This window comes from Takifugu flavidus, chromosome 2 (genome assembly GCF_003711565.1).
Source record: "Takifugu flavidus isolate HTHZ2018 chromosome 2, ASM371156v2, whole genome shotgun sequence".
NCBI lineage: Eukaryota > Metazoa > Chordata > Actinopteri > Tetraodontiformes > Tetraodontidae > Takifugu > Takifugu flavidus.
The window spans coordinates 6,475,486-6,489,466 of NC_079521.1; the positions used below are offsets into that span (position 1 = coordinate 6,475,486).

Sequence of the window (13,981 nt, forward strand, 5' to 3'; positions counted from 1 at the left end):
CAGCCGCCGCCTACAGATTAGATCACACAATTTGGTCTTGTCAATACGGCATTACTTACAGCGAACGTAATATTTTTGCATTCGGATCGAACTTCGTGGTGGATTTTATTCGTTGTAATTCCTAATTCCTAAAACAAGCGCTCCCCAACTAGCGCAGCCCCGCCCCTCCACTGAAGCCAGCAGAAAGGGGCTGGAAGTTTAGACACAACATAACATTTTATGACGAACAAGGGCTTTTTTTTCTATAAAACTGTCTTTTTACACTACAGTTTTATCCACTATGTGAACTGTGCTGCGTGGGCGTTTGAAACTTTCTGTTCGGCGGTAAGTTACGCGTCCTTTGCTGTGCAACTTTAGGTTTTTCTACCTTTTTTTAGCTTGTTAGCCTTGGGGAAAGTTAGCAAAGGGGTGGAAGGTTGAACTTCTTTCCACTTCACGTTGAATAACGGCCTTCAACACCCAGGAATCTCCGAGTGCTAAAACAGCTAGTTGCTGTAGGTATTTAGGAGTGGCCGGAATACTTTAGAGTCCGAAGATATAGAAGCAAATAGGAGGCAGTTGTGGTCGGCGTTAGCCACATGACTTCCAAACATGTTGGAGTGTGTTAACAGCTTTCTCTTCTTCACCGCTACTGTGTTCCAAGTCAGAAAATGGAGGAATGACCAGCCCAGGTAGAGGAAGGAGAAAGCTCGGTCGGGGGTTCTAATCGCCACCAGGAACTGCAGCCTGAAAGAGACAGCAGCATCCGCGCACGTCGCGTCAGGATGTCGAATCCGCAGGAGACAGCAGCTCCAGTTGCAGAGGGACCCGGACCCGAGGCCACAGCGCAACACCTGTCCGGGCCCTCGCAGCAGGTCCAGGGGGAGGCTCCTGCGGCCTCCCTGCAGACTCCTGCTGCTGCTGCAGCCACGGAAGATGAGGAAAGCGATGATGAATCCGAGATCCTGGAGGAGAGTCCCTGTGGGCGCTGGCAGAAACGCAAAGAAGAGGTAACATCTGGACGGTTGTTTGTTGCTCACAGCTCAGCATGATCATGTTCTGCAGCTGAGCTGGAGGCCCAATTATGTGACTCCATCGGTCCTCTATAAGATCTTTTATTTTCTTGCAGTTTCATGTAAAGTATCTTTACATAGGCCTGCAGACAGTTGTGAATGTAGTGATGGTGCAGGTTGATCTGACAACAATTCAGTTATTTGCTAGTTATGATGTTTGATTCATGTTTAATTGTTGCTGTGATGTGTTCGATCTGATGAGAAATTTCCAAGTGCAGGTGAATCAGCGAAACGTCCCAGGGATCGATGACGCCTACCTGGCTATGGACACGGAGGAAGGGGTGGAGGTTGTCTGGAATGAAGTCATGATCTCGGAGAGGAAGAACTTCCAGCAGCTGGAGGTGAGATTCTCTGCAAAACGCCGCTATTTTCAATGAAGACGTGATTGTGCAGTTATTGTATCAAGAAGCCAGATTTAAGCATGAAATATGTATTGTTGTTTAATATATTCAAATATATTTAAATGCCAAGTTGAGGGAATTTGGTGTATTTATGTTTGCTTATGTTGCTCCATTTGTTTATTGTCTTGTCAGGAGAAGGTGAAGGCTGTGTTTGATAACCTCATACATTTGGAACATGCGAATATTTTAAAGTTTCACAAGTATTGGGCCGATACAAAAGACAACCGAGCAAGGGTAAGTATCCACTACTCCTCTCCAACCATTATCAGGAAAATCAGATTGTTATTACATTTGGTAATGACATACTATTATAAGCAGCAGATCTCCCGGTGATCAAAAGTGTCCCTGTTGCTTCTCTCGCAGGTGATTTTCATTACTGAATACATGTCGTCTGGAAGCTTGAAACAGTTTTTAAAGAAGACCAAAAAGAATCACAAAACTATGAATGAAAAGGTAAAAGCTGCTTCTTGATAATCTTTAAGATTAAATTCCTCAGAATGAGCAGGTCAGGGCTCCACATCTGTGGAATGTCACATCAGCCTGGTTTAAGTTAAATGACATTCTGTAAAGCACATGATGCTTCTTAATAATATAATTCAGCTAGTAGCCCTTCTGATGAGGTGTTTGGTCCCACAGGCTTTGAAGAGATGGTGCACACAGATCCTGTCAGCTCTCAAGTGGGTTTCCTCTTTTCACGAATTTCAAGTTGTCTTCAGTAATAAACTTTGTGGGGGTTTTCTTGTTCTTCTTCTGCAGTTATCTCCACTCCTGTGACCCTCCCATCATCCATGGCAACCTGACCTGTGACACCATCTTCATCCAACACAACGGGCTCATCAAGATCGGCTCAGGTATCATTTCCAGAGAAATTGCTGACGATGCATTTAAAAACCTTCAACAGACACACTGTAGTTTTATACACATTTTATATATATCAAAATCTCATTCACTGCTCATCAGTGATGTCATGATTAACTCTGATGACATTCCTGGTCAATGAACGCTAGCAAAGGCGTTGTGATGTGGCGTAGAAGACTCCTATTGTTTTTACACAAAACCCACAAAGACTTGTCTGACTTCTAAACAGCTTGTACTCAGTCAAATCAGCTTCCACCCAAAGGTAACCAAGAAAGTCATCGTGCTCGTCCCTCTGTCTGTCTGACTGTCTCTTCCTGCTTCATGTAGCCTCAGATTCAACATGTTCTGCCTTCCTGCCTCACCTGCAGTTGCTCCAGACACCATCAACAACCATGTGAAGACGTGTTACGAAGAGCAGAAGAACTTACATTTTTATGCTCCAGAATATGGAGGTAGACTTGTTTTATGCAGTTCCTGTGTTTGTGATGTTATCTGGAATCATCTGACCTCCAGATGTACATGATTATAAAGCTTCAGTTTAATTTAATGTTTTTTTGTTGTTTTGTTCCCCAATAGTAACTGTATTATGTTTACATTTCCCTCATTTTAGATGATAATATCACCACAGCGGTAGATATCTATTCATTTGGCATGTGTGCTTTGGAGGTGAGACTTGCCTGCTCGACCGTCCTGAAGCTTCTCCAGTAAAGCCAGAGTACATATGACCATGTGTGCTGATGTGTGTAGATGGCGCTCCTGGAAATCCATGGGAATGGAGAGTCCTCTTATGTTTCTCAGGACGCCATCAACAATGCCATACAGCTACTAGAGGATCCGCTGCAGAAGGTGGTCAAGGGTCAAATCAGATAAAACTGACTTTGAACGTTCTGTCTGTGTATATGAAACATTTTTCCAGTGACATGTGACCAGATTGTGTGGGTTTTTTTGTAGGAGTTGATCCAGAAATGTCTTGAGAGTGATCCCAGCGTGAGGCCCACAGCCCGAGAACTGCTGTTCGACCCGGCTCTGTTTGAAGTGCCCCTGCTGAAACTGTTGGCTGCACATTGTATAGTTCGTCACCAGTGTGAGTCTAAATGTACAGACACACACAATGTTATAAAACAGAAGAAGCGTGAACAGACCATTGAATCATTTTTATATTTGTAGAGGTTTCTTACTCTGTTTTCTGAGCCGACACACATTTATCAGTTTCTTTTGGAGGTTTTTGGTGAAATCTAAGTGTTCGTCACTAGATACCACAGGTGAAGTATATGAAGAGGGATTTATTGTAGCAGCCAGTGTTAAATGGTTTGTGATTGTCTAGACATGATTCCTGAGAATGCCCTGGAGGAAATTACTAAGAACTTGGACCCCGACCTGATCATCGCTGAGATGAAAGAGGATGTTCAGCTCAAGTAAGAGTCAGACAGTGAAACTCACCACCTGATGTCAGCTAGATGCAGGACAAACACTCTAATATAGAGGCCACATTATGGGTAGAGTTCAGACCTCAGCCAGCTGAAAACCTGCAGTATTCTTCATCAGTCTCACACCTTGTGGCTGCTTGCAGAGCTGAGCATAAAATTATTTTTGCTTTTATTTAGAACAGCAACACTGAATTCTTGATCATTCTAAGTGTATGTGTATGTTTTTCAGGCTTTCCCAGTTTCCTGCCTTGGAGCTTGACAAATTCCTGGAGGATGTGAGGTAAAGAGTCTGAAATGACCACCAGATGGCAGTATTAGCTCATATTACAGTTGAGCGTACAATCATAAATTGCGTAATACACTCCCCAAGATATTATTATTATTATTTAAGATGATGATTGATTGTCTTCCAAATAAACAGTGGCACTTACAAACTATTAAACACTTTAAGTATGCTCTGTTTTAGCCTATAAACATGCTTTTAAAATGTTTTCAAACATTTTATTTATTTAATTTGTCCACATATCTGTCATTTTCCTCCTCTCTAAATCCCTTTGTCTGTACCATTGTTCACATCATTCTTTTGTTCCTTTTTAAACCAGAAACGGTATCTATCCAATGACGGCATTTGGCCTCCCCAGTCCTCAGAAGCCTCAGCAGGAAGCGGTTAAATCCCCAGTTGTTATCCCTTTGGTCAAGTCCCCCAGCCCCGAACCTGCAGAGTTTGAAACACGGCGGGTCAGTAACACCCTTCATGCTGCCCTCGACTGTATGGTAACAGTAGACACAATATTCAACTGCGTGTGTGTATGTGGGGGGGGGGGTGTACGGTGCATTTTCTTAAGGATGACACATTTGGTACTTTTGAGGATCAGATGATATGTTTTAATGCTTCTACAGGTCATTCATATGCAGTGTAACATTGAACCTGTCGAGGAGGGAACAAAGTTTCATGTAAGTGTTTTATGTAAAATATATTATTCTAGTTGTTATCATCAGAATAACTTCAGTTTTCTCTGTGCTTCACATTTTTTAGCTCACATTGTTGCTGAAACTGGAGGATAAACTGAACAGACATCTAAGCTGTGACATGTTTCCCAGTAAGTCTCTTCAACCATACCGTCTCTGATCTTGTTACCACATCTTCAAGTTGTCTCTTCTTCTGTCGCTCTGATGTGTGAGATGTGTGAAGTTTCATCACAGCCAAAAATACTCGGTAGTTTGGACAAACTGGAGTGATATTCTAACATATTACAGATGATTGATAACTGTTTTCAGGGCATGTCCTGTTTGAGACTGAGGACAATTAAAGGATTAGTGGTGATTCTTTCAAGTGTGTGTGTGTGCGTGTGTGCGCACACACTTGTGTATTCTGATTTATGCCTGTTCATTGCGCAATGTATGAAATCATACATTTCCAGGAAGAATAGATTATTTAGAAGCTAATTGAGTGGCTCCTGCCCAGGACTGTGTTTGTTGTGTTCACCTTCACCAGATTTCTGAATAATACCCAATTTGTCAATCAGGACACTTTAGGTGGATCCATGAGGTTCAGAGGTAGAGACGGATCATTTCAAAAGTGATGAAGGTGATCAGCTCATATCTGGTTCCTGTGACTGCAGGTGCTTTAATCTCTTCTGTCAGTTTTTAGCACAAGCAGCACCTCTCCACGAGCGCGCTCACGTCAGGATGTACAGTGCGCAAGACTATTTTAGGAGAGAGACCAACTGTCGCTTAAGCGCCATGTAAATCCTGCACTATTTTTGAATGTAAAAAAAATAGTGCAGTTGTAAACAATTTCTCCTTCAATTTTCCCTTTTTTTTTTTTTTTTTTAATTTAAATGTTGTGCAGACTAAAGTGAGACAAACAAAGACACAAACACATTAAACCAGCTGTTTCACTGTGCTAATTGTAATCAGATATGTGTGATGCAGTGGGTGCACGAACATGTTGGTTGGTATGTATAATGTTACTGGTGTGTGGGGAATGTCAGGCCTGTGGAACACTGGCTGACAGCTGTCACCTCCTACGTCAAGATCCTCTTCCCGGCTTTCATCTCGCTGTCTCTCACACACACACACACCACTCAAACACACACTGTAGCTCAGCATCTACACACAAGGACACACACTTGTCTGCCAGAGATGCACTTTGTCCAGTTGGTAACCCTCTTCCTTCCTGATATCAGGGATATTCTCTAAGGCTTCTCTTATCAACACATCAAAGTCCAAAGTCAACCAACAGCAGGTCACTGAACTGACTTGTTTTTTTCTAACGTGTTCATGATTGAAAGTGGAATTTTGTCAGGATTGTAACTGTGGCTTTCAGATGTTTTCAGTTTGAGAGTGTAAAAGTGCAGCAGCCTAGCTGGAGCCTTTAATAAGCAGCACTGCTGTTTGTTGAACATCTCCTTCACTTAATACTTTTGTCCTGACATTCCTGATTCAGTTATAAATTGACAGCCAGGTTATTAAAGCTCAGTAGAGCATGAGGACACAGACTGTGTTTGGGGAACTCGCTACACTGTAATAAAACATTACATCAAATACCCCCACACATGGAAGTCATTCTAAGCTGCTAGTTAGTAAAATATTTTCAGTTAACATTTATAAACCATGTTTATGCCTCTGTGCTTAAGTGTGTGTGTGCGCACGCGCAGGTGTACATGTATGCGTGCAGACCATTAGTAGCTGCACTGTAACATCCTGACACCAGTATGAATTCTTCAGTCTTTGGCTTTTCTGGATCGTTGAACATGACAAGCTGAAAGATCCTTCAATAAAAAGAGCACTTCAGCCATTTTACAGCCAAACAAAAGAGGACAGTTTTAGGATCTTTTCTCAGTTTCTATCTTTGGGCATAACAGCTCAACGTTTCCTCTCATGTTAGAGGATCTGAGAGCAGTGACTGGATATGGTATTTATCCTAATCCTGACCTTTCTACAGTGGCAGAGATGAGGCATGAGCTGATATGAAGGCGATGAAGGGTTCTTAATCTGTGCTTGTGTTTCAGATGAGAATGTGCAAGAGTTGGCTGGAGAGTTGGTGGAACTGGGCTTAATCAGCGAGGTGGGTGTTTGATATGGAGGTGTGTGTGTGTGTGTGTGTGTGTGTGTGTGTGTGTGTGTGTGTGTGTGTGTGTGTGTGTGTGAGTGTGAGTGCAAGAAGTGTATGCATGCACACACCCTCTATAAGAGCTTAACTGTCCTCCATGTGCACTTGTGTGCCCACCTCCCTCCTACCATTACCTCCTACCATCTGCTGATATAAAATGTAATGTATGTTTTGGAGTGGATGTAGTTCAGGTTCTGCTCTTCATGTTCATGATGTGAAGTTTGATGTTCTAATGTTAAAAAATGATTTGTTCTCTTCACAGATGGACAAAAATAAAATCGCCTCCCAACTTCAAGAAACGATCAGCCAAACATTTCATTAGCAGCACTTTTGTCAACATGTTGCAGTCTTCCTCTATGTGTATTGAACACTTTCAGATTTTATTTATGATCAATTAATTATATGTATTAAGTGTTTTTCTACTAAGCCTTTGGTGGTAGCATGACCAGAAGTGTTTTTTTCTTTGGTTGTTTTGGGTATGACGGGGGTTTCAATTTCCCTAAGCACACAAACAATAACTGGACTTTAAGGTCAAAGGAGCCACCCAGAGTAATTCCACAGTGAACTGTTGGTTAGCTGGTTAATATTTCAGTGATGCTGTTACAGTCGCTGGATCACAGTAGTGCCGATTACATTCAGCTTTATGCTGAAACCCACAGGTTCTGGAGAGCAGAGTTCTATTTTAGTGTGCAGTGTTTACATTAAGAATTTTCTGGTCTAATATAGTATAATTAAGACCAAATCAGGCCGTTACTGAAAAAACATGCCAAAGTTTACCTCCCATGAGTTTTGTATTGAATATTTGTTGTTGGAATGTATGTCTATTTATCACTCGCTCCCTAGAGACACTTTCTGACATTTGGCTTCATCATCAGTTCTATTTTGTTCCACCTTACAAGACAAAACATTCCAAGTCTTTTCTGTGTTCTGAGTTGTGTCAACAGCCCTTCTCCTATTGTGGCAAATATATTGCTCGATAATTTTATTCCCACCATCTTCCTGTAAACAACACCACCATGGATCGATCAGGATGTGGCAGAAGTACAGATCTTCAGCTTTAATTTCAGGGCTTTTATTATTTTATAATTACAACAGTTTATTGAGGGGAAATCGCAGCTCGTCCACTTTGCTTGTCTTTGGGTTTCCCCGCTTGTTCTTCAGCTCACCTGTGAATTCTTTCCAAATTGTCCATTTGGCCGCTGCTTAAATCCTCACATGGATTGTTTTTTTCCCCATGTTTTAAATTAATAGCCCAACCCTTGAAATAACCACCAGAGCTTTTATCCATTTCACTTGTGTTATAGTGGAGAGGAAAAGGCAGTGTTAAACTGCTGTGTCTTAGTGATCCAAGTGATTTCCCTGGACATGGGATTATTCCTCCTGAAGTGGCTGTAAAACTGTAAATATCATATTTTTGTGAAATCCTTCAAATGAAAGCTGAAAGTCTGCACGTCTCCTTTAGCTGCTGCTATGAAAGCTAAAACATCTCCTTGACGTTATCATTGATGTCAGTCATTCTTTAAAAATCTTTTTCTATAGAACAAACGTGGGTGTTCTGTCAGTATCATGCCGGTTCTCCAAGAACATGTTTACTTTGAGGTACTGTGAATGCATTTATATATATATATATACTATATATATATTTAACTCTTCAGTTTTCCTTACTCTTGTCTTAAGCACATCCCACCGAGTCCATTTGTCCCCTTCAATTTTTATTGTTTACCTGTTCCTGTTTTGTGCTGTTGAGGCTGAACAAAGCGGCCATTTGTTACATTTGACACTTGTGCAAGTGCCACTTGTGCAAGAGCGGCCATTTGTTCAGCCTCACCAGCACAAAACAAGAACTGGTATTTCTGTTCCAGACACTTCACACATCCTTCTGGTTTTCTATCATTTCATCACACTGGGTCAATGAGCATATGTCTGTTACTTCCTTTTGATATTTGTTTAATAAATCTGGGATGTATAAGGTTATGGGGAACTTTCAGAGAGATGTGTCTCTCATACTGGTGGTTTACATCAAACGGGTCCAGTTCTGAGATCAGGGAGACACTTGTGTGACATTATGGCTCAGAACTCTTGTGGACTATTGCTACTGCTATATCACACACAGTCCAGACTTCTGAAGAGGCCATAATTGCAGCTTCTTTTCATCTTCCACTAAATTAAATCCTTCTCAAACAAAGCCCCAGGTAACTTGTATTCCTCTGGTGTGCACTTGCAGTTGTTGACTTGGGTTTTATCTGCTCAGCTCAACTCATAATCCCTAATGTCCCCACATTTGCTGTATTTGTCATGTTTTTGTTTTAGTCCAATACCTGCATGTCTGTGTGCTGCTTTGTTTTCTATATTTTATACATCAGTTCTCCAAAGCTGTGCTTTAAAGGTCAGCCATTGGGATGAAAGTTGTGATTCTCCCCAGTATACGCGCCTAGATTAATGTTGATGCTGGTGGTGGCAGTTTTATTCTGTCTCTCATTGGTGCGAGCTTTTCAATAGCCCTATATTTTATGTATGAACGTTCTTTCAAATAAATATGTGTTTGGGCAGATTTGCTGTGTGGGTTTTCTACAACGTTAATAATAAATCCAGAACGAGCCTTGTGTGACCGCCAGGCTGTAGGTGAGTCGCAGGTGTCTCATACAGGAAGTGGACCGGAGGACATTCGTTCCAGATTGTGCGTTGACCAACAGGTGCAGAAAGTTATTGACTTTCATCTAGCTAAAGCGGGACCTGTGGCCGAAAAAAAACATGTGCTCATTTGGTAAGTAATTAAACGGTTTTGTAGGGGAAAATGGCCGCGTACCTTTATTTTTACACTTGTCCGACCGTCTTTTTGCTCCGGGGGCGTAACTGACCGCAGGCCACGAATCTACCGGGGTTCCCTGAAAACATGATATTCTGTTGGGGCTTATAATGTCTGATCTTCATCAATATACGTTAATAATCGTCGAGACTTTAAATGTTTATATGTTACGAGAGTAATTTCTGAGTATTTATCCGGTCGTTTGGCAGCAAACCGGCGGAGAAATGTTGGAAGACAAACGTACATAAAATGAGCTCAGTTTTGGATTTGAGATCATTCGTTGATTTCTAAAGCAAATGTCTGAAGCTGCACTTGGATAGAAAGGTTTCTGTATTTTGTAGATTTTTGTAGTAATTTAAATAACTGAACAGTGTAACTATCAAAATAGAAAAGAGCGACAACAAGTGTTCCCAGAAATGGCAGACACAAACAAAGCAGCTAAGAAATGTGAACAGATTAAGTTTGCCTGTATCTGAACAGAAGTCAGTCATTTAAAGAAGCATTTTCATTAGATGGTAAATGAACCATAACATATTTTGTCTAATGAAGAAATTGTCCCAGAAAATGTTTAATGTACAAATCACACATTCAGATATGAGTTTTTTAAAGTTTTTTGGTGTCTTTCAGGTGGGGACAGAGGGCCGAGGAAGCTAATGAAAACTGGTCTGACACTCATCCTGGTCGGTCATATTAACTTCATCCTTGGCGCTATTGTCCACGGCAGTGTTCTACGCCACATTTCCAACCCCACTGATCACATCACCACCGAATACACGCTGGCCAATATCATTTCTGTCACCTCTGGGCTGCTGGTGAGTCTCTGGTGCTATCAGTGTCGGTCATGCAAAGCACAGCACTGGTGAACTTTAAGGTTAAATAACTGTTGTATGTATATTAGAACTTTGCCTTTGAGTGTAATCAACATTCACGTTTCACGCTGAATAATAGCTCACACCGTCAGCTCACACCGTCAGCTCACTTGTAGCGGTCTGTTGGTTCCTACCTGATCAAGCCCGAACTTGCCTTTTATATGAAAGCTGAGTTTTCAAACTGGTTCTGAAGTTGCTGGAGGGCAGCTTTCGCCCATCCCTGATGATCCGATCAGCAGCTGTTGAGGAAAATTTGGCCTTGATGAGATATGATGAGTAATTAATATGAACTTTAATTCTTCAAACACAAGGGTCTGTTGACTCTGAGGTGTTATTACTTTTGAACAAGGATTAGCAGAGGCGGTACACCACTTATTAAATCCCTTTTGTGGCAAAGCAGTACTATACTGAAACAAATCTGTTTTTGGAACACACAGAGCATTGTCACTGGGATTATTGCCATCTTGATGTCAAGGAACCTTCGCCTGATGAAGCTGGTAAGATATAATTAGTTCTAATCTTCTGGTGTGATCAGTTCAGACATTCATTCAGACATTCACTGTGTGTCTATTAACATAAGCACAGTATTTTAATATCCTCCTTCTGTGTCTACAGCAAATAGGACTCGCTATCGGCGCCTTCCTGAATGCTGTGTTCTCGGCGGCGTGCTGTGTTGGCCTCCTGTTGGCCATTAGTCTCACCATTGCCTATGACGGTCAGGGATTGATGCTGGGGTGCAACGACACAGACGTGCCCATCAACGCTAGGTCTCCTGTCAGTGCTAAATGTCCCTTTGATACGACGCGAATCTATGTAAGGCCAAACATTGCAGTTTTTAAGGTTTCCCTCTGTAAATACATGAGATAGCTCCACTTCTTTTTAAGCTTGAAGGGAAGATTTAATTGTATTTCATGTGGCTTCCTCACTGGTGTGCCAGGACACCACCCTGGCCTTGTGGATCCCCTGTGCTGTCCTGTCAGCGTTTGAGGCTGGGCTGTCTGCCTGGTGCTTCGTTGTTGGCTTGGGTCTCAGAGGACTAGCGCCCTGTGTGAGGAACTACATCAAAGAACAGGTGTGTGCGCGTGCGTGTGTGTGTTGGCCTGAGTGATCCCTGACTAAATCTTCAACATGCACACACCCGTTTACCTGATACTGTTCAGTGTTTCTGTGTCTGAGGACAAAAACCAGCGTGAACACTAAAGTTCACCTTCCATTCCCTCCTCCAGTTTGAAGAAGCAGCTGGGGAGTCGTCACCCAACCAACGGCTGATTAAACGACACATAAACCCTGATGCCTGACTGAGCAGAGAGGACATCACGTTCCTCCAGACAACACGGCTGGAAGAGCCTTGCTGCACCTGCACTGACAATAGTGTTTTTAATGGGTTTGATGAAGTTACCTAATTATATCTTTTAGCATGAAGGGGATTTTTTTATATAGAATTTGAGCTCTCATTTCAGCAGTGCTTTTATTTTAAATGTTATTGTTGATGTGATGTTCAATCACCACCTCTAAAATGCCACATTATTCATTTCACTGTCTGGTCACATTTATAATAATGTTGAATCTCATCACATTAAAGCATCAATAATTACATCAATTACTAATGCAGTGTTGAATTGTAAAATGAACATTAACTGAGTAACTAAGTCAAATACAGTAGTGACTTCACTATGCTGTAAATACCACACAATATATGTTGAATGGATCGTCCAAAGATTTTTTTTTGATAAAATTTAATCCTAAAATGCAATATAATTATTTTAATGTGATGAAGAATGAAATGGGCTAAAGCGTGTGTGCGTGCATGCAGCGTTTGTCAGGCATTTAGAGGTTAGTGATATGTAGGCCAACTGCCTCCAACCCAGACACTCCCCCATCACACACATGCACATACACACAATCACTTCAGCCATGAAACTGTTAATCTGATGTCCTGCTCAATTGTGTGGATGGGAATCATCTCACGCCATCCTAATCCAGAGCCTGAGAGGGGTAAATATTGACATCGTGCTGACAGATGCACCCACAACATTTCTGTAAGACTTAAGCAGTGCTGTCATGGCGAATCTGCTGTAATGATGCTGCTTTTAATGTTGCCTCTCACTGAAGGGAATGAACATTAAAATAAAAGTTAAAAAGGAAGTAATTTATTTGGGATCATCTGGAGTTGAACCATCATTAATTGCAGATAATGGTTGATTATTTCCCTTTCCATCTGTGATGCAGTTATGAAATAAAATGTTTAAGTGTACACCAGTATACGAATCGTGGTAAAAAAAAAAAAAAGTTATTTGAATTTTCTCTAAAACTTATCTTGATCAAGAGAAAACCACTATCATCGCTGCTAATTTGAACTTTTGATTCATGAGATTTACTGCTGTTTTTATTTTCATATTAAACGTGTATCTGCTCCGTCGGTATCATCGGGTTTGAGCTCTTACTGAGTCGTTTTTAATCAAAGGTTTTGAAAGTGGTTCTATGTTTTGTTGCCTGTCCATTTACGTCCTTGTGCCCTGTTTTTGAGCCTATATCCCTCCACATGCTGCCTTACATTCTTGAGGAGCAGCTGTTGCACCGACATGGAAGAGCGAGAAACATCTGTGATAACCGACACTTTGGGATTAATTAGCCGGTCTGAGTAAATATGAACACGCTGAAAACAAGTAGCTGCTTCCATCCGCTCCAGAATTTTGTCATAAACTCTCATTTTCGATGTTCCCTTCGATTAGAAACTCAAGCGTTCTGCGGAAATGTTGGGTCGTTAACGTACGCAGACGTTGCGCGAGGGGGAGCGCGATCCCGGGACATGCGCGTTCACGCAGTATGGGCTGCAAAACCAGCTGCAAACAGAAACAACCAAGTCCCGCCGGGAGCCGAAGGTTCGCCCCGTCGCCGCTAACAGGTAAATGTGAGGCTGGGCTGGGACCGAGCGCCCCGGTACCGTATTCTTAATGAGAACCGAGCCGGAGCGGTCCAAAGCAAGCGTGCTGTTGCGTGTAGACACGGTGAAGACACTGCGGTGACAAACACGCGCAGCTGCCGGGATCGATGACGCTACTTCGGTGTGATGCTGGCGGTGTGTCGGTCCAGACTTTGGCACCGACAGAACCGCCTCACCGACGGCGCCCCCCTGGGAGGTTCTTGTTTTTGAAACTGACCTGGGTTCAGCTTCAATGGCTCCGAACTATGGAGGTGTTCGGTACAATTTCAGTTTATCGATATTTCATGGTAGCTAGCTGTCGGTGTTGCGCAAGTTATCGCGCCGACCGTGCGCCTCGGACGCAGGTGCACGTGGTGAAATTCGCGTTTGCGCGTATTAAAGTACTTAATTCCAGGTTGGATGCGTGAAACATCTCTGCTGTTACCCGGCCAACCTGAACCAAACACGCGCGGGGGAGTGTCGGACCCTCCGCAGGTGAACATCATGGAGGCGCTGTTGGAGCTCAACAC

The 13,981-nt window shown here is 42.3% G+C and overlaps 2 protein-coding genes across 3 annotated transcripts; both read left to right on the top strand.

Moving 5' to 3' along the window:
* Positions 1 to 79: 79 nt before the first annotated feature.
* LOC130513572 (nuclear receptor-binding protein-like) lies at positions 80 to 9,404 on the top strand. 2 transcript variants are annotated; one of them, XM_057012348.1, is made up of 18 exons: positions 80 to 324; positions 644 to 989; positions 1,271 to 1,393; positions 1,586 to 1,687; positions 1,817 to 1,906; positions 2,090 to 2,130; positions 2,210 to 2,304; positions 2,680 to 2,763; positions 2,922 to 2,977; positions 3,059 to 3,157; positions 3,263 to 3,395; positions 3,636 to 3,726; positions 3,968 to 4,018; positions 4,341 to 4,476; positions 4,639 to 4,692; positions 4,775 to 4,838; positions 6,753 to 6,808; positions 7,116 to 9,404. In XM_057012348.1, exons 2-18 carry the CDS (start codon positions 765 to 767, stop codon positions 7,173 to 7,175), a joined length of 1,560 nt encoding a protein of 519 aa, XP_056868328.1. In that variant the 5' UTR covers positions 80 to 324; positions 644 to 764; the 3' UTR covers positions 7,176 to 9,404. The 2 variants fall into 2 exon arrangements, with proteins under 2 accessions (XP_056868328.1, XP_056868338.1); XM_057012358.1 differs by having other exon boundaries at positions 648 to 989.
* A 40-nt stretch (positions 9,405 to 9,444) lies between these two features.
* On the top strand, positions 9,445 to 12,245 carry LOC130513581 (keratinocyte-associated protein 3). Its single transcript, XM_057012371.1, has 6 exons — positions 9,445 to 9,617; positions 10,287 to 10,471; positions 10,966 to 11,025; positions 11,144 to 11,341; positions 11,466 to 11,600; positions 11,755 to 12,245. The coding sequence occupies exons 1-6, from the start codon at positions 9,605 to 9,607 to the stop codon at positions 11,824 to 11,826; spliced, it is 663 nt and encodes a 220-aa protein (XP_056868351.1). The 5' UTR covers positions 9,445 to 9,604; the 3' UTR covers positions 11,827 to 12,245.
* The last annotated feature ends 1,736 nt before the right edge of the window (positions 12,246 to 13,981 follow it).

What these genes read in the sequence shown, in the direction of transcription:
- LOC130513581 (XM_057012371.1), top strand. An exon ending in CTGTCACCTCTGGGCTGCTG is followed by an intron (nt 10,472 to 10,965) that starts GTGAGTCTCTGG and finishes TGGAACACACAG; the next exon opens with AGCATTGTCACTGGGATTAT. An exon ending in ACCTTCGCCTGATGAAGCTG is followed by an intron (nt 11,026 to 11,143) that starts GTAAGATATAAT and finishes CTGTGTCTACAG; the next exon opens with CAAATAGGACTCGCTATCGG.
- LOC130513572 (XM_057012348.1), top strand. Translation starts at nt 765, where the DNA reads ATGTCGAATCCGCAGGAGACAGCAGCTCCAGTTGCAGAGGGACCCGGA. An exon ending in TTGGCATGTGTGCTTTGGAG is followed by an intron (nt 2,978 to 3,058) that starts GTGAGACTTGCC and finishes TGATGTGTGTAG; the next exon opens with ATGGCGCTCCTGGAAATCCA. An exon ending in CAGAGTTTGAAACACGGCGG is followed by an intron (nt 4,477 to 4,638) that starts GTCAGTAACACC and finishes ATGCTTCTACAG; the next exon opens with GTCATTCATATGCAGTGTAA.